This window comes from Paramormyrops kingsleyae, chromosome 24, assembly GCF_048594095.1.
Source record: "Paramormyrops kingsleyae isolate MSU_618 chromosome 24, PKINGS_0.4, whole genome shotgun sequence".
NCBI lineage: Eukaryota > Metazoa > Chordata > Actinopteri > Osteoglossiformes > Mormyridae > Paramormyrops > Paramormyrops kingsleyae.
Genome location: NC_132820.1, coordinates 15832579 through 15858141, shown reverse-complemented (window position 1 = coordinate 15858141; position 25563 = coordinate 15832579). Strand labels below are relative to the sequence as shown.

Here is a 25563-nt window from a genome sequence, read left to right as displayed (position 1 = left end):
CCGGCGCCATCTCTCTCACCTGCCCAAGCTCCTCGTTCAGGTCTGAGGTGTTGACCAGGGCCCCTTCCTGGATCTCGGTGTCAAAGAAGTCCTTGTCCCAGGTGATAAAGAAGGAGCCCAGGAACTTTTGCATTTCCACTGTGACGTACATGGACACGGGGATGATGAAGTTGAACAGTACCATAAAGGAGAGGAAGTCCGTGAACATCTTCAGATACTGTAATAACGGCAGAACACCTCAGTCACGGGGAGAATGTACAATAATCTGACAACAAAATGTCATCTTAACCATGTCATTTGAAATAAATGGGGCAGTGATACCATAAAAATTTTTTTGTCTTCCTTAAGCCATAATTTATTAAACACAGAATATCTGATACAGCGAAGAGTATAAAGAGGAAAAAAAACACTTGGCAGGCCGTCATCGTGCTTAATTAATGCTGATGTCAGACCAATACAGGCCAGTTCAATTCAGTCCGTTTAGGACGGCAGCTGCCTAATATTGTCTGAATTTTCCCTGGAGAAAATAATTCATCTTGCACACATTGTAAAGCTAACTGTAATACTGTAAATGCAAAATATTTGTAAAATGCAGTTCAGAGAGAACTTAAGAGTAAAAAAAAAAAAAAAAAAACGATACATTCATTCAGGCATTCCTGGAAGCATCTCCCAGCGTTCGGATCTCACCAGGTTGGACTCTCTCTCTTTCACGGTTTTGGGGTTGTACCAGGGTTCATCCTGCCCAGGCCGGCTCTGCCATACATACTTCAGAGTGGTGCACACCAGAGCCTTGCCGACAAGCAGGAACAGGTACACGATGAGGAAGGCGTTGATCGACCTGGAACAGAGATACAGGCGCACACACAAACAAAGGGTCAGGAAAAGGATATTGGGACATAAGAGTATGATCCATGACCCAATATGATCCATCTCGGCATAGCTATACTATAACCATCCCTCACTGTGACAATAACACACACAGAGTACACATTTCCATGTGAAACACTGTCACCATCCCTCACTATGACAATAACACATACAGAGTACACATTTCCATGTGAAACACTGTCACCATCCCTCACTGTGACAATAACACACACAGAGTACACATTTCCATGTGAAACACTGTCACCATCCCTCACTGTGACAATAACACACAGAGTACATATTTCCATGTGAAACACTGTCACCATCCCTCACTGTGACAATAACACACACAGAGTACACATTTCCATGTGAAACACTGTCACCATCCCTCACTGTGACAATAACACACAGAGTACATATTTCCATGTGAAACACTGTCACCATCCCTCACTGTGACAATAACACACACAGAGTACACATTTCCATGTGAAACACTGTCACCATCCCTCACTGTGACAATAACACACAGAGTACATATTTCCATGTGAAACACTGTCACCATCCCTCACTGTGACAATAACACACACAGAGTACACATTTCCATGTGAAACACTGTCACCATCCCTCACTGTGATAATAACACACAAAGAGTACACATTTCCATGTGAAACACTGTCACCATCCCTCACTGTAATAATAATACACACAGAGTACACATTTCCATGTAAAACACTGTCACCATCCCTCACTGTGACAATAACACACACAGAATACACATTTCCATGTGAAACACTGTCACCATCCCTCACTGTGATAATAATACACACAGAGTACATATTTCCATGTGAAACACTGTCACCATCCCTCACTGTGACAATAACACACACAGAATACACATTTCCATGTGAAACACTGTCACCATCCCTCACTGTGACAATAACACACACAGAGTACATATTTCCATGTGAAACACTGTCACCATCCCTCACTGTGACAATAACACACACAGAGTACACATTTCCATGTGAAACACTGTCACCATCCCTCACTGTGACAATAACACACAGAGTACATATTTCCATGTGAAACACTGCCACCATCCCTCACTGTGACAATAACACACAGAGTACATATTTCCATGTGAAACACTGTCACCATCCCTCACTGTAAGTGTACCACACACACGGAGAACACATATAAATGTAAACCGTATCACATCCCTTGTTTTCATACCAAAGTGCCACTCTATACGACGTGTCTGGAGGATTTTCTCATTGGAGAATAGGAATTCATTGGAGAATGGGATTGGAGAATTAACTAGAACAAAGAGCATAAACCTTTCACCATATCCTTCCTTCTAAAAGCTCCATCACCTTTTGTCATAATGGCATTAACTGCACCCAGCTATACAGTGATATGACCCTGATTTCTAACATTCTGTTCACTTACTTCTCCACAGCAGAGCGTTTCTGCGATTTGCCCTGGTAATTCAGGGCCATCTTAGTCTCCATGCCAGTGTAAACAGCCACCCCTGGTAACAATAAGGAAGGCCATTAGAAACACTGTGTCTGCTGAGTTATGCAAGGTCACACAAAGAACGCAATTCATTATCTTCTACTCCAATAAAAAAATCTAATACGAACAGTACTGACCATATATCTTCTTTGTGTTTTTCAGAGTAGCTCCTTTTAATAGCAAGTTTTCTGGGCCCAGAGACCTGGAAAAAAACAAAAAAAAAAAAAACAAAGAATAGAGAGATTGTATATCTTTTCCAGCCTACAAGACATGTAATGTATGGAAAAAAACTGAGCTCTTAATATTAATTTTCCACAAGGAGGTGTGGAAGCAGCTAGAAATCAATAATTAATCTCCAAGCTTCTCCTGCATTCCAGAGAAGCAGCTAGTGCTGGATTTTATGGACCCAATGACCATCAGCACTCAGAACTGCTTCCCTAAGCTGCCCCGGGACTGACGCCAGCTTTCTGTGGGACTCGTCTGAAGCGATAGATCACAGGAGGTCCAAAGAGACGCAGGCGGGTTAAAGAGCTCCAGCTGTGCGGCACTTGCCGGATGTTCGGACGGCGCGAGGCTGTAGGACTCACCGCATAGCGTCCTGGCTGTCCTTGTGGATTTGCATACGGCCTACGAACCTGCATGCGAACAACACGGCTCACTGAACTGACTGATCAAAATACCACCAATAATGAAAATGAAGGCCATGTGAATGTTAATATACACACATCTCCTATAAGTCCATTTCACTGAACCTATTGCAGGACTTACTATTTGACTCTTGTGGGGGGGGGGGGGGAGGATATACAGAGCAGAACTCTAAAGCCCACCTAAAACAGCCCTAGCAACACCTTTGGTCAAAGACTGACAAAATTCTCAGATGTAATTAGCACAGTTGAGCAGCAGGTGGCGCCAAAACAATGTTGCTACTTAGTAGCGGCAGTAAACATTGACATGAACAATAGGACGGCACTCCGTTGCACTCACATGCTGAGACGGCCACACATATAGGCAAATACCAAATGTGCACGGAAGCAACTCACTTGTAGAGGTCAGGTTGCGGTTGTTCGCATTCAATGGTCGCATTCAGCAATTCCACCTCCTTCTCTGTATCAGGCACCGTATAGTGTGTCTAGAGAAAGAGGGGGATTGTGAAAGAGTGACTGGGATCTAGGTCTCGTTCTCATGTGTGCAGGACGTGGCACATGCAGGTCAAAATATGGGACGATGAACTGTGCAGCAGTGATAGGTAGAAAGCAAGTAGATAGGGAAAAAAAAAACTACAGTGGAAATAAAGGTCACATGGTGAGCCTCGCACCTTGTGATTGGACTCCCCGTCCAGGCTGGCCGTGGTGACAAAGCAGGTGTCATCATCGCGGCTGGACTGCAACAGGATGAGGTCACAGGGGAAGGTCTCGTCCTCAAGTACCTCAACAATGTCACCGACCTGCAGACAAAAGTGTTGCAAACACCAAGGCTGTGCTTAGGGGCCTAGGCTAATGCACAAGGACATTTACCAGTCAAAATCTTGCTTACAATATCTTGGTGTGGCCTATGAGAGGTCAGTCAGACACGGCCAAGTGTCAAATCGGGGCTACGCTGTATAAATAACAGTGAGGGCAGCGAGCTGCTCAGCTGGTTTGGGATCCGTGCCCACGCCCAGAGGGTTGTGTGTTCAAATCCTGTGGCTGGCAGAGCAATCATGTTGCTGCTGGGCACCTGGAAAAGGCCCTCAGCGCTAACCCCCGTCATGGGGTATTTGATGACTCACTTGTGAGGAGCAATTTACGGATGTCGCTCAAATTTTTTTGTTGCCACAAATCTTATTTGTTCAAGCGATATATTCATGTACTTGTGTTCATATCAACTAAAGAAGGCTGCATCAGCCTTCCTCTTCTGAAATCACAGAAAGTGTCTGTGGTGCGCGCGCACACACACACGCACACGCACACGCACATGCACACGCGCACACACACACACACACGCACACACACACGCGCACACACACACACACTTCACCTCCGCGTGAATGTGGAGGCCGATTGTCATTGTCAGTTACAGAATTACAATCATCTTCGTCCTCAATGATATTTAAATGGCATCATCTACTTGCCCAGGAGACAATAAAACTCATTTATTCAACGGATTATTTCCTGCACTATTCAACTGAAGTGCAAGTCTGGATGGCATGAAGTCTCAGAATGTCCCTAAAAACCATGACTAAGGGGCAAAATTTGTGCTCAAAATTATTTAAAAAATATATTTTAAAAATGTATGTCATCATTTTATTTATATTCATTTAATTTCATTTCCGTCTCAAACGCACACTCATACAAATAGCACTGTTTATCACACTATGTACGTACATAACTTTATGTAACTAACTACGTACTACTATGTAACACGGCCAATTTTATTTTTAAATAAAGGCTTTCATCCAAAAGCAAATAAGCCGATCTCTCGCAGGGCTGCAGCTACGGATCGTCTGCTTACCCACGGCTTCGCCTCCCACCAACAACAACTTTTACAGTCTCTTAGGACTGGGCACTACTGAATTTTCATGGTACATCGATATATTTTCAAAACGAGATACGGGATGACACAATACCATTTAAATTGATATTTTTTTTGTGTGTTAAAATTAGGGTTAAAAGACTGAAAAGAAATAACAGTATTACTTCCTCGTTGTAATACGCAACGTGACAGCTTTGGTCGAGACGTTTCACAGACTAAATCCACAACTAAAATCAAACCGTTAAATACGTATCTCACAGGGTAGCTGATAAAGGCAAAGAATAATTGGTACTTATGTTGATTTGAAACATTGCTGAACAGCCTACAGGTTAAAAGTATTGTAATTTGAAATGATGGTTTTACTTTGTTCAAGGGGCAGGTTTGCAGGTACAGTAGTAAAACAAACCAAAAATATTTAAGACAGCGGGGGAAAAAGTTACCTCCCAAATAATTTTGAGATTACCTACACTGACTGCCCATCCTATATAATCTGGACGGGCAGGTCCCCAACCCTCAGTGACACGAGCAGACCGCCCTGCATTCTTCCTTTACAGATACCTTGATCTTCTCGCTCTCCTTGCGCACTCTCTGGCCATCCTCTACCACTGTGACCAGGTATTTATTCACTTCATTGTCAGCCTTGTGACGGAGCCAGTCCTCGTACCCCTAGGGGGGGGGCAGAGAAAGCAGGTCACTTATGCATGTGGGGGGGGGGGGTGTGCATATTAAAGACAGAAACACTGAGGTGGGGGGGGGGGGGGGGGGGGGGCAAACACAGACGCCTTTGTTGCTCAACTCTGAAAAGTGTGGCTTCAAATGCCAACCGGCATGGGCATTTCCATCAATCACAGGGACGGAAAAAGAAAACGAACACAGGCACTCGGGGAAAGTTGTGGTTGGCCAGCAGGTCACATGGCAGCAGCAAAGGGGAGAGTGGGCAAGGCGGGAGGTGCTGATGTTCTCACCTGTTTGATGGCAGTCACCGTGATCACAAAAAACAAGGGCAAGCCACTGGTAACAGGGCTGGTGGGCGTGTCCACTATTACCTGTCAGGGGGGAGAAATCCAAATGTCTATTATTCCCTGAGGCTTTAGAGAAGAATGCTGAAACACCTGGCTTAGCACTCAGTGAATAAACACAAAGCAGGGGCCTGAAATTCTACTAAATGAGGAAGACTCAAATTTTCTCTCAAAGACATAAAATGTGCTGGTACAATTTGAAATATTGTTTTGTTTTGAGTAAATATTTTCATAAAATCAGAAATAAGACAAGTCAAGAAATTAGTATTTCGACCTCTAAGGGTAGCTGCATGACTAGAGATTCTGGTCGCTTTCCTGTGGCAGTGATTTGCACATGTTGCAGTGTCCAGAGTCTTTGATTTCTTTGATTTCACACACAATAGGAGCAAAATGTGTATCAGCAGCCAGCAAGGAAGCAGAAACTGGAAGTAAATACCTTTCTACGGCACATATCTTTAAAGAGATCCCATAAACTGTTCCTCTTAAGCATCCAAAAAAAATCTGCACATGCCTCACTGCTGATTACTATCATTACCTTGCCTGAATTTCCGCACTGCCTTCATAGCTATATGACCGGCTCATGTTGTGTGAGAGGTTAGGTGCCATTGTAAGACATGTCATCTGCCTGCCTAAAGGTTCCCACAAGTCACGCCTCTGGGTTTCCTTCCACTGGCTACCAGTCATAGTACAGATCCAGGCTTGAAAAGGTGCCAGAGGGACAGTTCCTGGTTCCGGAAAAAGTTCCTGCGGCCTAAGAGCGCCCCAATGATTCCAGTCCTCTCTTCCTCTTGCCTATTGATTTCATGCTTGATTTTCTTGTGTCTAGCTGGTTAACAAAAACTCAGCAGGTTTAAATACTTTGTATATCCTAAAATATAACTAGTGTCTTAACATCTCACCTTTTTTCTATAGATCATAGTAAATATGTCACCTTGCTGTATCCATTCATTCATGCATTTTCTTCAGCAGACACTCTTGTCCAAAGACGTGTACAACTGAGAATTCAGGGTCACACAGTCACTAGACAGACAGTCAGTGAAACAAGTGGGGCTAAGGGACTTGCTAAGGGCCCAGTGGTGGAACATCTGACAGCCACACATGCACCAAATGACTGTCATTACCTAATGGCCACCCTACTGTTCCTGCTGCCCACCTGTCCTGCACTGCATGGACAAAAGACTTGGACTCTAGGGGTGTAAATCCTTGGCCCGAAGGCAATTCTATTTAACCAACATTATTGAGGGAATGATTCAATGCATCGGAAATCATTCATCTCGATCAATGATTAATCAATGTTGTTTTTTGTTCCACAAATATTAATTTCACAAATATTAACTTGGGAACTTAATTACACACTGTTAATGGAGTGCAAAAAAAGTAGAAGCTCAGAGCATTAATTGTTATTATTACATAATGAGACAAGGAGAAAAGGGCAGTGTTATAATTATGCATGCTGAACTGTACAGAAAACAACACGCTAAAGAGGTACTAATCAGAGGCGCTGGTGGGGCGGGAGAGGTTCAGCTTGTAGAGAGTTGAATGACTGTGAAAAACGAGAGACTGACCTGCAGGCCGGATTTAATAATGTAGAGTAAACAGGTTGCAGACCGGTACTGCAAGACCTCCACTACGGAATGCAGCAGACCATCCAGAGTGCAGTCATCTCCATTATTTTAATAGTTGTGTCCTCAGCAATACCTTAAGTTCGCAACGTCTGAGCTAACGTCTAAATATCCATAGAGACTGACACATCGGACTGAAGCCAATATATTGATATTAATGAAAATCAGCCGATACCAATGTTTAACCATTACATCATGCATCTCTAAGGCTAATGTTACTTAGCTGGCTAGTTATCCAACTCAGTCTTGTCCATTGTTACCGTAGCTTGCAAAAAAAGAAAAGACTTTTTTTGTGCTACAAAAGAGAGGCATTTCCCAAAAGTGTTGTAGAGCAAAGGTTATCTTAACCATTAGAGAGCGTTCTGTGCTACAAAACAGGGACACGTTTCCCAAAGGCAGGGTAGGGCACAGATCATCAGGCGGTGCTTCCTTCATGAATGCTGAGCCTTCCCTTGCCAGCCTACATTCCGGAAATTCACGTGCCGACACGTGCCGTTTCGTGCACGTGAACGCGAGAGCCTGCAACCCGGAAGCAGAAGCATCTGCATTTCATCCTCAAAATCAAATCTGACATGCAGATGATGCACTGAACCGGCACCTTAATAAGCGATTCATCACGATGCCTGGATGTATCTTTACACCCCAACTGGGCACTGAGGAGAAGACCTGCATGTGTGTTCTGCAGCCAAGAATCCCCCAAGGCACGCTTCACCATGTGCTCCCTGCCCTCCCAAAACTGGCAAGGGATGAGATTTAAAGCCGCCCCCCGCCCAAACCCCACTCCGAGGAAGTAGCATATTATCTGCGCTGTTAGAGCACTACCTCTGTTTTCCCTTCTTACCTAAGAAAAAAATCCAGCCCGGGAGCATCACGGTAACATTTGACTTAAAGCAGCCATCATAAAGCATTACAGATTCCATCATAATCCATTACAATGGCCATTTTAATGCATTGTGAAGGTGTTTATAGTGCATTATAGATGAGAACTTCATAGAGCATTCATAGGGCACATGGCTATAATGTGTTACGCCTTTTATTAAATAGTGATGTTTACAATCCTTTATAATGCATTATGATGCATTATGAAGGTATCTATGATGCATGATATGTGTGTACTTTAAGCAAAGTGTTAATCTTCAGAACCCTGCTCAGCCAGACTGACCCAGCCCCTTAACCAACGACACACGAAGTGGAGTCACCTTGTGATGACTAACGATTATGTCTCACACTCAGCTAGCAGGAACCGGACCTGAGTGGCTTCCGAAAGCAGGTCGAATGACCCGCTTTGCCTAGCTTACCACAGTGCCCTGGCCAAACCAAACGCACACAAACTCCTCGTCCTTGTCACTGGTGTGGTGGTTGTGTCTCCAAAGACCCTCCAAAAATAGCATACGCTCTGAAAGTTCCCTCTCCAAAGACATTTTTAGTAAGGTGAAAGATATATTCCCACATCACAAGCTGGGCTCCATTCCAAACATTGACCAGAAAAAGTCTAGATTCGCAGCAGATAATATGCACGACTTAGAGGAGACTGACGTTTCCGCTACAAAATAAATTACTGAGGCATGTGAAAATGGCTTATTACAATCCAGCTGATGCCTCACTACAACTTCAGATTAGCTTTTCAGGAAACTGGACATTAATATAAGCTGACTTGTGTGTTGTCATTTGTCTATTATTCATAAACTGGTGGTCATTCGGTTGGTCATTCTTTGAAAACACTATTTGACTATTTCTGAAAGTTTGAATTGCCCTACATAAGTGGATTTTGAGCTTTTGAAATGAATAAATCTAATTAGAATGCCAGGCTTCCAACAACGGCATAAAGGGAATAAAGAAAAACAAATGATTGTTTTTTTATTCGCATTATAAAGCAGCCATTAAGGGCTTTGAATTAGAACAACTCATTAAATTCATAAAGACACAATTGATCTGCCGGTTTTGTTTATAGGTTCATAAAGGGGCATATGGCCACGGCCGCACTGGGGGGGGCACAAGGCTGCACTCAGAGGGACAGGGCACAAGGCCGGGGGCATGGCCGCACTCGCGGGGACAGGGCGCTCGCGCGCGAACGCACTCGCGGGGACAGGGCGCTCGCCCGCGCGCGGACGCACTCGCGGGGACAGGGCACGCGGCCGGGGGTTGCGGTGGTACTCAGAGGGCCATGGGGAAGCCTGATAGTGATGAATGAATTGAGGGTGAACTAGAGCAAAGCTGAGCTGACTGATAAAAGCCGCCAGGGATGGTGGCCTCCGTGACCAAATACAGCAAAAGCGATGAGTACAGCGAATCCCACTGGCCTTATTTCCCTGCGTCTTTCATGCACATCCTACAGTTACATGGTGCTGTTTTCCGATTCAGCCACAGCACATTTTACAGGCTGTCACAGGTACATATGGCCAATAAAAAACCCCAGAATATCCCGACCACAGTCTGCTTACTGCTTCAGTCCAGCTTCCAGCCGCTGTTTATCCTTTATAACCTTGAGTTAGAGCACACAGAATGTCTATTTCAGGCTGTATAGATGTACTGCAAGGTACAGGAGTCAAAAAATAAAATGAGGAAGAGGGGGCAGACCGTCAAAAAGCCCCAGGAGGAACGACGGCGCGTGGATGCCGGAACGCCGGCCGGTGAGAACGAGGCAGTGTGGTCCTGAGGCTACAGAATCCCGCTACGGCAGAAGGCCGCACGCCAACTGTTTGGAGAGCCGGGAAGGGGAAGCACTCCAAAGAGATGCAAGATTAGTGGAGGCGTGCCAGCCAAATGTGCCTGGCAGAGTGAGAAGACACCAACCGCGGCCTGAACGCCCACACAAACACACAGATATACACAGAAACGCACAACCTGCTCCGCCGAGGAAGCCTTGCCCTCACCAACTATACGACATACAAACAGTGCCACACAGGATATTAGTTCCTTTAACCATCACCATACAAAACTCACTCTGCTATTAATGTCATTCTGAGTAGCACCACATGCATCTGCAGGCTACAAAACTGCAGTGACCAGACCCGGCCACAGCAACCACTCACCACAAGAGGGGATCAACAACCAGACAATGTGCTTTTTGTACCCAGCAAAAGCGTCGATTTCGCAGCACAAACGCCTGCTTGTCAGATTCTCACACCTCTTAGCTTAGCTTACGCACACAGTCACCGAGGCGCAGTGGGTTTGTCCTGCACAGCTTGTGCTCATCAGCACAGGGCGTCCACGGCTGAGAAGATCCTCAGAATGATTTACATCAGGGGGAAAGCATTACATTCAGTAATAATCACTCACCTGCACCAAAAATATAATAAGGAAGTAAAAGTTGGCAATTCTTCTGAACTGTTCAAAAAGGTTCTTGGGGAGAAAGTTCCAGACGGTGTACTGAAAAACAAGAGAAGAGGAAACTCAAGTCTGAGACTGCTTTTTCTGTTACATGCAAAACCACATGTGCTTATCAGGCAACGCTACATGTTTGTACTGGTGCTGAAGCGTTCAGTGAGAGAGAAAAAAATGTACAAAGAGACTACTGAATTTGGCCAAAGGGCACGCTACCCAAAGCCCGGACCTTTTTAACACAAAGACATTCAGTGCTATCTGGCTCTCAGACGCTGGGTTTGCCTACATCGTACTTAATACATTTGGATAAGGGACTTATCTCCTTAATCCTGCTAGTGGTAAGTGAAAACCAGTTAACTTCTGTGCAGATGTTTTAAGTGGGCGAGACCTCTTATACGCCTATAAGTGTTCTCTCAGCTATCTTTACAAGCCCCTATCATCACAGGACAGGTGACGCTAATCGGGCCCCAGGAGAACAAGCGCAGCACAGAAAGCAGGAGGCATGACGAGGGGTATGGAGACAGCGGCAGTGTCAACCTGACAGATCATGCCCACAACTGTGTCTTTATGCAGGTGCAAGTCCCTACTATTCGGTCACTGAGGGATGACACGAGAGAGAGAGAGAGAGAGAGAGGGATTATGAGATCATCGTGATGTCATCACGGAAAGAAAGTCACAGGACTAGAATAGAGGCAGTCATAAGCCAAAGGGGGGAAAGACTGTCCAGTCACAACAGGAGTAAGGGAAGGATGGGTGTTGGGTATTATAACCCTGGGCTAATTCAGGGGAAAATGTCGGACAACTGGCCAGGCAGAGATCCAGCTCAAGGGAGAGGCGTGATCATAATACCGCAGTATGTACAAATAGACACAACACACTGTAAACAAATCCATCATTACATAATATACACGTCAGAGCTGCATGGTATATCGGTTCCGCATTGTCGTCTCAATGTGCGCATGCACAATAATCACATCCCTTTTGTCGGTACTGCTTTGTGGTCACCGACACAACTCGCGGCAACACCAACTCATTCCACACACTCGCTTGGGAGACGAGTTCTATTTGGCTGTAATTTTGGGTAATTGCATCTCCTTCTTTGTTTTATGAATACAATATTACTCGCGGGCATTTTGCATACAGCAATGTGATGCCGATATTTGATAATGTGCAGCCTTAATATAATGTGATACATCTCAATAGGGGAGGGGGGCAAATTTAAGCAAGCACAGGGCAGCTCTGGGACCAAGCTAAGCACAAGCTCCGGCATGTTCCGCCAGTATAGGCAGCCCCCATGCATTAAGGGCAGGGGATTAAAGGATAGGGAAGATGGAACAGAAGGCATAGCAGGTATGCATCACAAAAAGGAAAGCTCAATTCCGGGGAGGGGCTGCAAGGGGGAGAGAGAGGAACACGAAGGGAAGCAGAGGTCACAGGACGGTGACCCCTGTGTCAGAGATACAGTACAATACTACTCTAGACATCTATTGTTACCAAAACCAGCTAAAACATAATGAATTATGAAAGGTCAAAAAATAACAAGCAACTGAAGAAAAAAACAAAAACAACGATAATAACAGCAACAATATTTCTGATATAAAGTGAAACGGTGCTGCTTTGCATTACGGCCGATGAAATGCCAATTTACGTTAACCTTTTCATGGACAGCTAAATAACAAAACTCCATTTTTATGGAAACTGTTCATTCTAAACAGTGTTGCATTTCCTTCATCGTACTGGTACTGTGGCTTTCGGAGTACAAACCCTATTGCATTTATGTTTGGTGGAGAATATGTGTGTCTTAACGAAAGGCTTTCCATAGCAAGGTAAGATAAATTCACTGTGAGACATAACATTCATCTACATACGTCAAGTATAGTACCTAACACTAAAATCAGTGTGTACTATCATATATATATCAGATTTAAATGGGTCTCCTATGACTGGATAGTATGACCAGAAATTTGCATCTCAGTGTTTTTTAAGATTCTGGCAGTTTCACAGTATATCACCTTATTTTTCCCCAAGCTGACTCTTACCCTGGCAGCCAGGATTTACATCAATAAAATACTTTCATGAATGTTTTTAAAAAGGCGTGTTTTTTATTTTAAAAAATCAGTATAACCAACATGTTTTATAGTTTTTCCCTCAGTCGCTTTGATACATTTCACAGATTAGAAATGAAATTCTCATAAATAATTGTACAACCTCCACATCATCGAGTCACTTACGCGCATCATAAATGCAAAGACTCATTCATTTGGTCCAAACTGCAAATGCGTTGGCACAGTCATGCAAATGATTATATACAATCATCTGCAGATTCAAACATTATCTATTGCTTATGTCATGTCGGTCAAAATATATTATACTGGTTCTCTGTTAAATAATCCCTCCCCCCAAAAAAAACATCTAGGCATTAGGTCATTGCATGAGTCATTACATGCAAAATGACTGAAGCAGTTGTCATAATCTATCAAGCATATTCTCTATACATCTCTATTACAGTTTTTTATATATAAATGTATCCTGAATTGATGAATTGCTCTCAGTTGAATCTTGACGTTCACCAAAAGAGGGGAATATTTAAAGCGTTAGACCATCTAATGATCAGCCAGTGATCAACCAGTTCTCTAAAATAGTTCAGATGTGCATCTCGTGAACTTTCAGTGGGCAGCATATACCGACAGAGCACAACACAACGTTACAATGCGGCAATGGAAGAACCACAAGGAAATGAACAGAGTCAACAGCTGACAAGAAGAAGAGGAGTAAAACTGTATGGTGGAGGGGCAGGGAGGCGAAACAGGAAGAGGCAGAAGAGGCCACGATCAGAGGCACCTTCCGGAAATGTCCTCAGTCGTGGCTTACAAGGGCCGAGGCCGGTCGCAGGGTACGGCCAATTGTTGTTTGACGACTGTGTCCTCAATCGTTCAAACATTTCAGAGACAACAGGTATGTAATCCAACAAGGTGCACTGTACTCTAATACTGCATACTGTAATACTAAAATGCTTCATAGTACAGTATTCCACTTGCATTTTATAAAATACAGTAAATATACGTTATACAGTTATATGCTGTACGTATACTGTAGCACGCGCACATATGTATGCATACTGACAGTGTGTATATATACGCACTGTAAGTAAGCAGAGGTGGTCCCCTCTCAACACAATCTGCACAGCTCTATAGCGCTTCATGCAGTGAATAATATATGCCTTGTGTATTGCCTATTGATGCTGCTGTTTCAGGTATGTTACGGCACGACGGTATGTGAAGAATTCATACCACACAGGAAATTAAAACTGGAATACCAGTTGAACCAGTATACCACCCAGCCCTAGGTTGTTGCCATGTAGTCGTTCGCAATGGTGCAAAGCTGAGACGGGCCACTGCGTCCTCACCTTAGAGGACACACTGCGTCCTCACCTTAGAGGACACACTGCGTCCTCACCTTAGAGGACACTCTGCGTCCTCACCTTAGAGGACACTCTGCGTCCTCACCTTAGAGGACACTCTGCGTCCTCACCTTAGAGGACACACTGCGTCCTCACCTTAGAGGACACACTGCAATCTTACCTTAGAGGACACACTGCGTCCTTACCTTAGAGGACACACTGCGTCCTTACCTTAGAGGACACACTGCGTCCTTACCTTAGAGGACACACTGCAATCTTACCTTAGAGGACACAATCCGGTTGTCACAGAAGGCTTGCTGGAGAAAGGCCTCCGTGGTGAGAGACGACCTGCATCCCACGCAGATCGTCCTGCTGCCCACTCTCTTCTCATCTCCACCGAACTGCAGGAGACAGGGCAGACATGAGAGCCGCAGACCCAGGTACAGCGACAAAATTAACACTGCAGTTAAAAAAGAACATCAGAACGTTCATGAACTGCCAGAGGAAGTTTCAGGAATAAAATAAATCTGACCTACGCGTGGCCTCTGGAAACCTTAATTAATAGGAGCACCCAAAGATCAATCGTAGAAAGTAATAGCATTAAAAGACTTGAACACGGGTCTTGAACAGCTTTTCAGAGGCACCTACAGTACAATGACTCCAGGCATGTAGTGATTCAAGGTGATGATCTTTATGCAGCTATGGAAGTTAAAAATTAATGTTTAAATATCATTTTAAACGTAGGTTACTGCAAGTATGTTGTCTGGCACAGTGCTGTCATGAATGAGCAGAATATGCACAAACTTTTCCAGCACTGCCTCAATTTAGATCCAAAGTTTGGCAAACTTTCAATTCTATAATGTAAATGGACACCTGAATAAGAAAAAACTCCCCTCTAGAAATCTTGCTGTTGTTTTTCAGCAAACCATGTAGCTGCAACTGAATACATGCAGCACACAGACAGGGACAAGAGGCTCTACTACTGTATGGCTGTAGCTGTATGGCTGTAGCTGTATGACTGTTTGGCTGTAGCTGTATGGCTGTATGGCTGTATGGCTGTAGCTGTATGACTGTGGCTGTATGACTGTGGCTGTATGACTGTGGCTGTATGGCTGTATGACTGTGGCTGTATGACTGTGGCTGTATGACTGTAGCTGTATGACTGTGGCTGTATGGCTGCAGCTGTATGACTGTAGCTGTATGGCTGGCCATTAGAATGGCTATAATTTATTCAAACTGGGGGTCGCAACCCTTTTTAACATCACCAAAACATCATGGAAATTATCATTAAAAAACTGTATTTCTATTTTAACAAAAAAGTATTTGAAAGACAGTGACACAGATTCCTCAGGTCTTTACGATAAGAGCCTACTTGATTCTCCCTGGTGGAGATCTTCGGTAATGTACGACACGTCGAGCAGCGCGTGGATGTGCCCGCACCACTACGAGGATTTCCTCAATTAAGAATTCGCTTTACTTAAAAATGGGAAACTTCAGCGTGTACTTTGCTGCGGTGTTTTATCAAAAGAATCAAACCTTATCAATTAGCCAGACATCTGAGCATGAAGCATAGGATCAACATCGGTGATAAAGATTCTTCCAGCGTAAGCTGGCGGCACATTGGGAGCCACCGTTAAAGTTCTCACGGGTTGAGTGGGGAAATTATGAACCAGCAACCGGGATTCTGTTAGGACAGCCGCAGAGAAGCAGCCCTCCAACACTCCTGAGAGATTCACAGTGCGGAATAAACCTGTTTTGGCTTCACGATTCAGCAGGGAAAAGAGAATCCGTTGCAAACCAAAGGCAGTGCATCTAATGATGTGTTTGAGTAAGAAAACATAAGTGACACAGAGCATTAACTGGCCTTATAACATCCAAATGACAAAAGCTTTGCACTCTTCTCTGCAAGTCGTAAAATCAAGAATAAACAGCCCCGGGCAAATGGAGACAGGTGAGTATGGTATATCATGATATACGAACTGGAGGAAAATAAGTATGTGTAATAAATTTAACATAAAAAACGTCCCGAAAGGCTATACGTCAGTAACCAGAACCTTTAATGGCAAGATGAGCAGCAAAGCTGAACTGCTGTCTGACTATGATGCAGATTAATTTAACATTAGCATTCGGATGATTTGGAACAAACAGTTCGATGATAATGGCACTTGAAGCATCCAAACAGGAATGTAGGCCTTGAGAGGGAGTCGCGTTTGCGTAACACAGGGCCCTGGCAGGAAGTAAGCACAGACCTTAAATATCACGCTGAAACTTGTCAGCAGCATAAAACAGCCAAGTCCTGACAGCTCCTCTGCCCACCTGGCTGAACGCAAATCTAAGAAAGATTCGGAAATATTACATCCATATATATATATATACACACATACATACATACATATACATATATATATATACACACACACACACACACACACACACACACACACACAGTTTAAAGATGTAAAATGACAACAAAAAAGTGCCTCAAAATAAACTAGCTATGTTACACTGGGTTCAAAAGAGCTAAGGTTATTCACTGGGCTACAGAGGATTAAAAAAAAAGAAAAGGGAAAACACAGCGGTCGGGGGGGGGGGGGGGGGGGGGGGGCATACGGTGCCTCTGTCCCCCAAGGGGTAAACAACCTGATAAAAATCCTGCCTGCAATCTCCCCCCGCGAGTCTTTTTATTGCCTAAACCCCCCTCACACAGTAGCCTGCATATATTTACGTCCTTATAGAATCTGTTCCACATATTATTTATATGTATATGTATGTGTGTGTGTGTGTGTGTTTATATATACACACACACACACACATATATATATACATATACACACTCACGCATTTCTACAGAGCGCCACATAACACAGGCTCATTTCCAAGTACAGTTGCACCCTGCCCTGCCAAGACCTGCCCACGAGTTCCTGTCATGCAGGGGATATACACACCCCCCTCCCCCCCCCCCCCCCCCAAAGCCCCCCGCTATCACCAAACTGTCAGAAAACATGGACCACCAGGAAGGTTGTGCCTGTTGCCCTGAGGGAACAAAGCTGTGGGGTTGTAGCTGAGGGTGGGGCCACGGAGGCTACATGGAGGCCGTCAACTGGGGGGAAGAGAACACAAAGACTGCTGCAGTGCAAACGGTATTCAACTGCTATATCCTCAGGAGCTACAGTGTTGCCACAGATCCCGGCATAGACAATGGAGGGGGAGGGTCTGGACCCGTCCACTCCCTGTGTACAAGGTCTCATTAAACCAACTTTTGTAATTCACTAGATCTGGCTGCACCAAAGCTTGAACAAACTGCACAATTCAAAACAGATGAAATACTTGCTAAGATGCCACTGCAGCACCCCAGGGCCGTCCTTACGAAAGATCAATTATGCCCTGTGAACATGTAAGCTGGTTATTACACGCAAATAAAAAGTGAACACGTGCACAGTACAACAGCTATTATTAGGCTATAAGATTAGGGTTTGAAAAGGCCTGCTGATCATATCCAAATGAGCAAAGGTGCTATGAATAGCAAAACATGCCCCATGCCTCAGATAAAATACATATACGGGTACACAAAACGCCCCAGGCCTCAGATAAACTACGTATACGGGTACACAAAACGCCCCAGGCCTCAGATAAACTACGTATACGGGTACACAAAACACCCCAGGCCTCAGATAAACTACGTATACGGGTACACAAAACACGCCCCAGGCCTTAGATAAACTGCGTATACGGGTACACAAAACGCCCCAGGCCTCAGATAAACTACGTATACGGGTACACAAAACGCCCCAGGCCTCAGATAAACTACGTATACGGGTACACAAAACGCCCCAGGCCTCAGATAAACTACGTATACGGGTACACAAACACGCCCCAGGCCTTAGATAAACTACGTATACGGGTACACAAACACGCCCCAGGCCTCAGATAAACTACGTATACGGGTACACAAACACGCCCCAGGCCTCAGATAAACTACGTATACGGGTACACAAACACGCCCCAGACCTCAGATAAACTACGTATACGGGTACACAAACACGCCACAGACCTCAGATAAACTACGTATACGGGTACACAAACACGCCCCAGGCCTCAGATAAACTACGTATACGGGTACACAAACACGCCCCAGACCTCAGATAAACTACGTATACGGGTACACAAACACGCCACAGACCTCAGATAAACTACGTACTGTATACGGGTACACAAAACACGCCCCAGGCCTTAGATAAACTGCGTATACGGGTACACAAACACGCCACAGACCTCAGATAAACTACGTATACGGGTACACAAACACGCCCCAGGCCTCAGATAAACTACGTATACGGGTACACAAACACGCCCCAGACCTCAGATAAACTACGTATACGGGTACACAAACACGCCACAGACCTCAGATAAACTACGTATACGGGTACACAAAACACGCCCCAGGCCTCAGATAAACTGTGTACAAACACAAAACACTGATCACATAAGTATCAATATCACTTTGTACTAATTCGCTGCAGTAAATGTCACAGAGAACCTTCGGGTCTCAAATAAAATCAGCATGAAGAACTTTGTAATTGTACAAAACTGGACACCACAGAAAGGACTGAGACATCTGCATTGTTTTAAGGTAGCCATCAAGAACAGGATCTATGTTTTCCTTTTTCATAAAGCAGAGCCTTTCTGCGTTATGCTTCTATGCTATTAAATATAATAGAAAGTCACAGTATCGATTTGTGTTAATGTATGTGGTACTAAAATGATTAAACTTTAATAACGTGACAATCTCTCCAAGTAAATGGCAATAACTCAATCAAGTCCACCACTTTCACTTCCTCTAGGAAATACACAACACTGTGGATCTGTATCACTGATGGATTTACTTACTGATTGCACTTTTTGCACATCTCCAAAATGAACAATGTAACATCATTTTTTTAGACCCTTACTCAGAATATGAACTTTTCCCGTTCACGTCATCTCGGCAGTGGAACACTGCAACACCTAAAAGTGTTCACACAAAACACAGAACGCCATATAACTCTTACGCAGCGTTAACGTAAAGCTAATCAGTATTCAAGAAAATGAATCAATACAATCACAAATGTAAGCAAACATTTCAAAGAACGACAATATTTTTGGCAGCTAAATCCATGATTATCCGAATTGCATGACAGATTACGTTATTAAATTTCAGAAACCAATTGCCTCTTTAATCTCATTATAGTGTGTATGATCTGCAATGGACTGGCATCCCATTCCAGCAGAACCCCCACCTTTTGCATTTGGTTCCTGGGATACGTTCCAACCACCAGGCCAAACATGACCCTGAGCTGAATAAATATTTAGAAGACTGATGGTTGGATGCTTAAACTCAGATGTGCATTATTTATATCATCAGCTTGGAGCCTCTGCTTCTGTGATGGTAGGATACTGCCTCCGACATTTAGAAGGACGACTGTGACCTTCTCACGCTGAAGGGATTTGAGTGTTTCCACAATCCACAGAGTGACGTCACCTGGAGCTTAAGGTAGAGCTTCGCTTGGCAAACAGGTGTGAGAAGACAGACGAATCATGATCTAACAGAGCACCCTGCACCCCCAGAAAGATAGCAAGTAAACCAGGGTAACTTGCCTGGAACAAGGTTACTGGGACTCACCAGGGAGCCTGATGGTTGAGCCCCCCCATGCAACCCAGGTGGGTTCAGCACAGGATGACTACATTAAAGGCCGGAGGGTCAGATGCTGTGTCACTGGATGGTCACCATGAGCGGGTTGGACCAGGACGGATCAGACACTGGCAAAGGGTACTGCTTTCAGGAACGCTGGAGAAACCTGAGCTAAGATGTCAGTCGTTAGCTATTTACAGCCGGCATTATCGCCAAACGTAGTGTGGGCTTCACCTGCTGGTTCTCTCCAGGTGTGGAGATGCTCACGAGTGCCAGGGTGGACGCTGTGCAGTTGGAGCTCGACCAACACATGACTATGATTTGTATGTATTCAACAAACAGCATTTTGAATGGGTCCCTGCTATTGACACTGTAGTATTACAGGAAGACCACTTTCCCATTTATTTCATAAACTGCAGATGTGTTTATTCTTGTTAAACATTGGAAAGTTGAGTGAACAACTATAAATGAAAATATAAGTAAAATAAAACAAGTTTCCTTTATAACATAGAAGGAGTATGTAACAGTGTATGTCTGACACCCTATTACCTGGTTGTGTGATGATGGCAGAGTCAGATTCTAGGCTGTCCTTTAACTTTAAGTGCACTAGTTATCAGTTCCATTGCATGAAACAGAGCAGTATTTAATGTCCCTTGTAGAAAGAATGCTTGAATTTTCTTTGCTGTTATAACTGCTAGAGGAGGTTACTTTAATGAATCAAAGATATTACATTTTCTTGCTAATAAAGGTACTCAAATGGTGAACATACTGTAAATTTTTTGTTGGCAAAGAATATTGGGTGTATTTTTAGTGAATGTTAAGTGGGTAACATGCAAATGTAGAAAATCTCAGTGTGACTGGTAGTGTATATTTGGGGAAAAATGGAGATACTCAGAGAATATGACAGTGAAGCATGGCTTCCTGGACAATGATACACGGAGAGGAGACTCTAGTTGAACCTAGAATTCAGCAGTGTTGGAGATTTCAGGTCCAGAAAGTACAAATCCAGACCAACATTTTTGCTTCAACCAACCACTTGAGTACTCTGTGACTGTGACTCAACTGGTTGGTTGAAACAAAATCTCGGCCTGGATTTGTACTCTCTGGACCTGAACTTCCCACCTCTGGAATTCAGAAGGTTCCATGGCAGACCCAGGACACGCTTGAGTGGTCATACCTCCCTGGTGGTTTGGGAGCATCTGCAGATGCCGGCAGAACAAACTAGAGTCTGTGAAAAAAGGAACCTGATCTAGTGGTGAGCAGTATGACGATTTTTCATCATAATTGGTTAGAATTATTCCCACGATATAAATTTCAGAGGTATCACCATAGAGCACTGCATTTACGTTTACTTTTATTTAGTGGATGCTTTTGTCCAAAGTGACATACAATTAATTGCAGATTACAAACATATGTGCAGTGGAAGAGTCGAATAGGCATAAGTGCGGCCAAACTGAACTCCCAATGAATGCCTAGTTACTAGTGCACTACCTAAGACAAACCAGCGAGCACCTATCATGCGATACCTGTGTGTTCGGAGGCTGCAACAGTGCTACAACAAAAACAGACCAATGCGAAACAATGTAATTTCAGCCTACATAACATGTCAGCGCTGTCTGTATATCATACTTTTGTCAATTATCTGTCTCAGTGGATCTCAATTGAGTAAGTAGATCTGACTGAAAACTTAACTGATCGTTTTGAATTGGTTGATTGGTATTACCATAAAATCCCGTTTTAGTGGACTCGCTTATAACGAAATATCGTCTATAACGGACGAGGTCCGCTGGTCCCAGCCGTGCGCCTTTACGAAGATGCGGAAAAAGCATCGGATATAGCGGACTCGCATATAACGGAATTTCGCTTAGAACGGACAAACAATTCAGTCCCCAGGGCCGCTTTTAGCTGTAGTTTTGTTCGGCTATAACGGACATGCAGGCTCCGCCTACAAGGCGTGTGGCGAGCCGGTGATATCCAGCGCAGATACGTAGACGGGATTATTAATAGTCACGCTCTATAAATAGGCATGGTGTAACAGCAGGCGACACTGATTGGTCTGTGTGGCTGTCCATCACCAGGCACGCTGTGCGTCTGCAGATGATGCTCGCAGCTGGAGGGATGCAGTAAGCAATGAGGTCAAGGTTACTACTGTACCGTACATGTATAACCACTTATAGGCCATACATACTTCCAACAGTCAGGTGATGTTGGATTACTACATGTACTATATAATAATCTATACCACAAGTGTGTCTGCTGGGGTGTGGCATGAGTAAATGGTGTCCTGTAGTTGTATTCTGGGCATTCAGCAACTCTGGATATAACGGAAGTCTGTTATAACAGGGTTTTTACTGTACTACATAATTAAAAAAAAAAAAAGTGTGATCTGTATGGTGAATCATGATAATACCCAAAGGTATCATGATATGACATTTTTGACTTATCGACCACCTCTAGTCTGGTCTGGTTTGACCTGCTGGGCATGCAGTACTACCAGAAGAGGTGAAAGGTGAGGTGCGAACTTCCTCTACTCTTTACCTGATAGGCTCACCTCTTTAAACTTGATAATCAGATGTGGCATCATTAGTAAAAAAAAATTCATCAATAGATTTGTTTGTGGTAGTATATATTTTATGCAAAACAGGGGAGTTTCTAGCTATTGAAAAGATCAGGGGGTAAGTCAAGTTTACCTGCAGCTTGACTGATTGTTTATTTGAAGGAAGATTGTCATTGCGGTAAAATACTTGGGGCCAGACTTAAAATGGTCGGGCCTAATGACACCTATGACAGAAAATAGATTTTTTTTTTTTTACATGTTTCAAGTGTAAATGTTCAAGAGTTACCAAGTGTTGGGATACACTGAAGACTGACCTACACAAAAATACTCACAGTATCACGGTTATTGGTTGAACTCCAACAAAACACGCATTGGGTCATTTTCAGCACACATTCGCATTCTGACGTAGTACTGATTGTGCTGCTAACAGATGATAAACTCGAAGTTTAAAAGCATTTACATGCATAATGCCAGAGAAGCCGGTTACCTTTATCTCACTTCATAATGTTTTCTGGTAGGAAATTCAATAACCAGGTGTTATTCTGTATGATTGTTGAATCATCGCGTATGCTTGTGTTGCCATCATAATTTAATAAGACCATCCTGTCAAAACACTAATGACTATTATTAGTTTAGAATACAGATGTAAAAAAATGTCTCCCGTGGTAAAACGGATCAGGACTGGATACTTCTGAGTATGGATGATATTTGTTATCCTTACAGCCATAGCTGGCTTCAGTGAGTTAATGGGAGCTCTCTCTTCCAAATGGGCTCATCACCTCCTTTTGACTATGAACAACCTCCCTGGGGGGGTTAGGAGAAAGGGGGAGCTTGAGACCTGCTTGTGCTTCACGACTTATTTTCACTTGGGAATGTTATGCTAGAGGCAGCTTGCTATTTTTTATTTTTTATAATAAAAAATTTGAAGGGTTTAAGTTAACTTGTTTTCATGCTAAGTTCATTTGATTTAATGTTAAATGAGCTTTTTTTAAGTTGTTTTAGCTCACTGTATTATGCTTCTCAGTTGCACAATTACCTTCTTCTTGTTCACTGCAACACGTAAAACCAGGTATTTTTGCACACAAAACAATGACTAAATGACATCACGGAAAATCATGTGCATTTTATGACCAGTGATCAGCAGCCTTAGAAATTGAATTCACCCAATGGTTAGTGGAAAACAAACAACCAGCTAATGGTAACAAACAACCAGGTCTTCAGTGTGCGAAACTATTGGGATCAAGCACATACAAAAATTAATCTTTGAATTTGTGCATGCCATAAAGAGCTAACTTCGGGCTTTCAGGACAATGTTTTATGCAGGAAAACCGGGGAGTCGTGTCTAAGTGGTACTAAATTTCTTCGATAATCCCTCCATCCATCCATGAAGAATAATCCAGTACAGGGTAGCAGTGAACCTGGAGGCAATCCGAGGCAGCACAGGACACGAGGCAGAGGACACCCAGGAGAGGACGCTAGTCTGCCACTGGACACGAGGCAGAGGACACCCAGGAGAGGATGCTAGATCTGCCACAGGACACGAGGCAGAGGACACCCAGGAGAGGACGCTAGTCTGCCACAGGACACGAGGCAGAGGACACCCAGGAGAGGACGCTAGTCTGCCGCAGGACACGAGGCAGAGGACACCCAGGAGAGGACGCTAGTCTGCCGCAGGACACGAGGCAGAGGACACCCAGGAGAGGACGCTAGTCTGCCGCAGGACACGAGGCAGAGGACACCCAGGAGAGGACACTAGTCTGCCACAGGACACGAGGCAGAGGACACACAGGAGAGGACGCTAGTCTGCCACAGGACACGAGGCAGAGGACACCCAGGAGAGGACGCTAGTCTGCCACAGGACACGAGGCAGAGGACACCCAGGAGAGGACGCTAGTCTGCCGCAGGACACGAGGCAGAGGACACCCAGGAGAGGACGCTAGTCTGCCGCAGGACACGAGGCAGAGGACACCCAGGAGAGGACGCTAGTCTGCCGCAGGACACATGCTTAGATACTTAATCACCCATAAGGGGTCAATTAGAAACGCCAGTTCATGTGACTGTTTTCAGAAGTGTGGGGAACTGGAATAACTGGAAGAAACCTGCACATACAGTCAGCGTTCAAGCTCCAAACAAAGCCGGTACCATCCCCATCTAATACACGCACCCCAGCAGTACCATCCCCATCTAATACACGCACCCCAGCAGTACCATCCCCATCTAATACACGCACCCCAGCAGTACCATCCCCATCTAATACACGCACCCCAGCAGTACCATCCCCATCTAATGGCGCTTTTCCACTGCATAGTACGGCACAGCACGGTTCAGTACAGCTCACCTTGGTTTGGCTCAGTTTGCATTTCGACTGCAGTTTAGTGCCGCTTTAGAGTGGGCGGGATTATTCACGTGTCGTTATAGTTGCGCCGCCTCTATTGCCGTGACATCATCGTAAATGCGCCACAAACAAACACACAACAATGGAGCATATCGACGGAATGGTGTTCTTCATTTTCGGCATGTGGATGTTTTTAACAGCAAGACCATTTTTAGTTAAAACAAAATGGTGCGTCCGAACCTTCGCTGGCTGTGCTAAAAATCTAGCGGGTCTGTTGTGTCTCGTGTCGCAAGTTCAGTGACGCAGTAATGACGATTTTCTCCGGCCAATCAGTGACCAGTAGAGTTTACACGTCACGTTTTGGTAACGGTTCGGCGCGCTTGGAACCTCGGCTGAGGTGGTACTAAAAAAAGGACCAGGTACCAGGTACTGTTCCCAGTGGAAAACCCCCCAAAAGTGAGCTGAACTGAACCGTGTCGTGCCGTACTATGCAGTGGAAAAGCGCCATTATACACGCACCCCAGCAGTACCATCCCCCTGCACTATCCCCTCTAATACAATAGCCTGCCCTTCGGCAGTTTCCCCATTTTACAAGTATGCTATAGGATTGGAGAGTTTGACAGAAAAGAGGATGCAAATATTTGTAGCATAAAATTAGTTTACCACAAAGTATGTAATACTCTCATTGCCAAAGCTAACAAATTACAAAATACTTAAAAACTCAGCCATGGTCAGTAAATACATC

At 44.3% G+C, this 25563-nt stretch overlaps 1 protein-coding gene across 10 annotated transcripts in view; it reads right to left on the bottom strand.

The window, feature by feature from the left end:
- The window catches only part of LOC111859689 (phospholipid-transporting ATPase 11C-like), a 60403-nt gene that overhangs the window by 19445 nt on the left and 15395 nt on the right, over positions 1-25563 (bottom strand). For all 10 annotated transcript variants that reach the window (XR_011985442.1, XR_011985443.1, XM_072706834.1 and 7 more), the window contains exons 2-12: positions 14540-14659; positions 10814-10903; positions 5859-5939; positions 5452-5559; positions 3698-3826; positions 3423-3511; positions 2970-3017; positions 2520-2584; positions 2317-2398; positions 688-838; positions 20-217 (exon numbers count right to left, since the gene is read on the bottom strand). Coding sequence is in view for 8 of the 10 variants with exons in the window: in XM_072706834.1 (XP_072562935.1) it covers positions 20-217; positions 688-838; positions 2317-2398; positions 2520-2584; positions 2970-3017; positions 3423-3511; positions 3698-3826; positions 5452-5559; positions 5859-5939; positions 10814-10903; positions 14540-14659 (1161 nt within the window). In the remaining 2 variants the exon portion in view is untranslated. The remainder of the gene's footprint in view (positions 1-19; positions 218-687; positions 839-2316; positions 2399-2519; positions 2585-2969; positions 3018-3422; positions 3512-3697; positions 3827-5451; positions 5560-5858; positions 5940-10813; positions 10904-14539; positions 14660-25563) is intronic.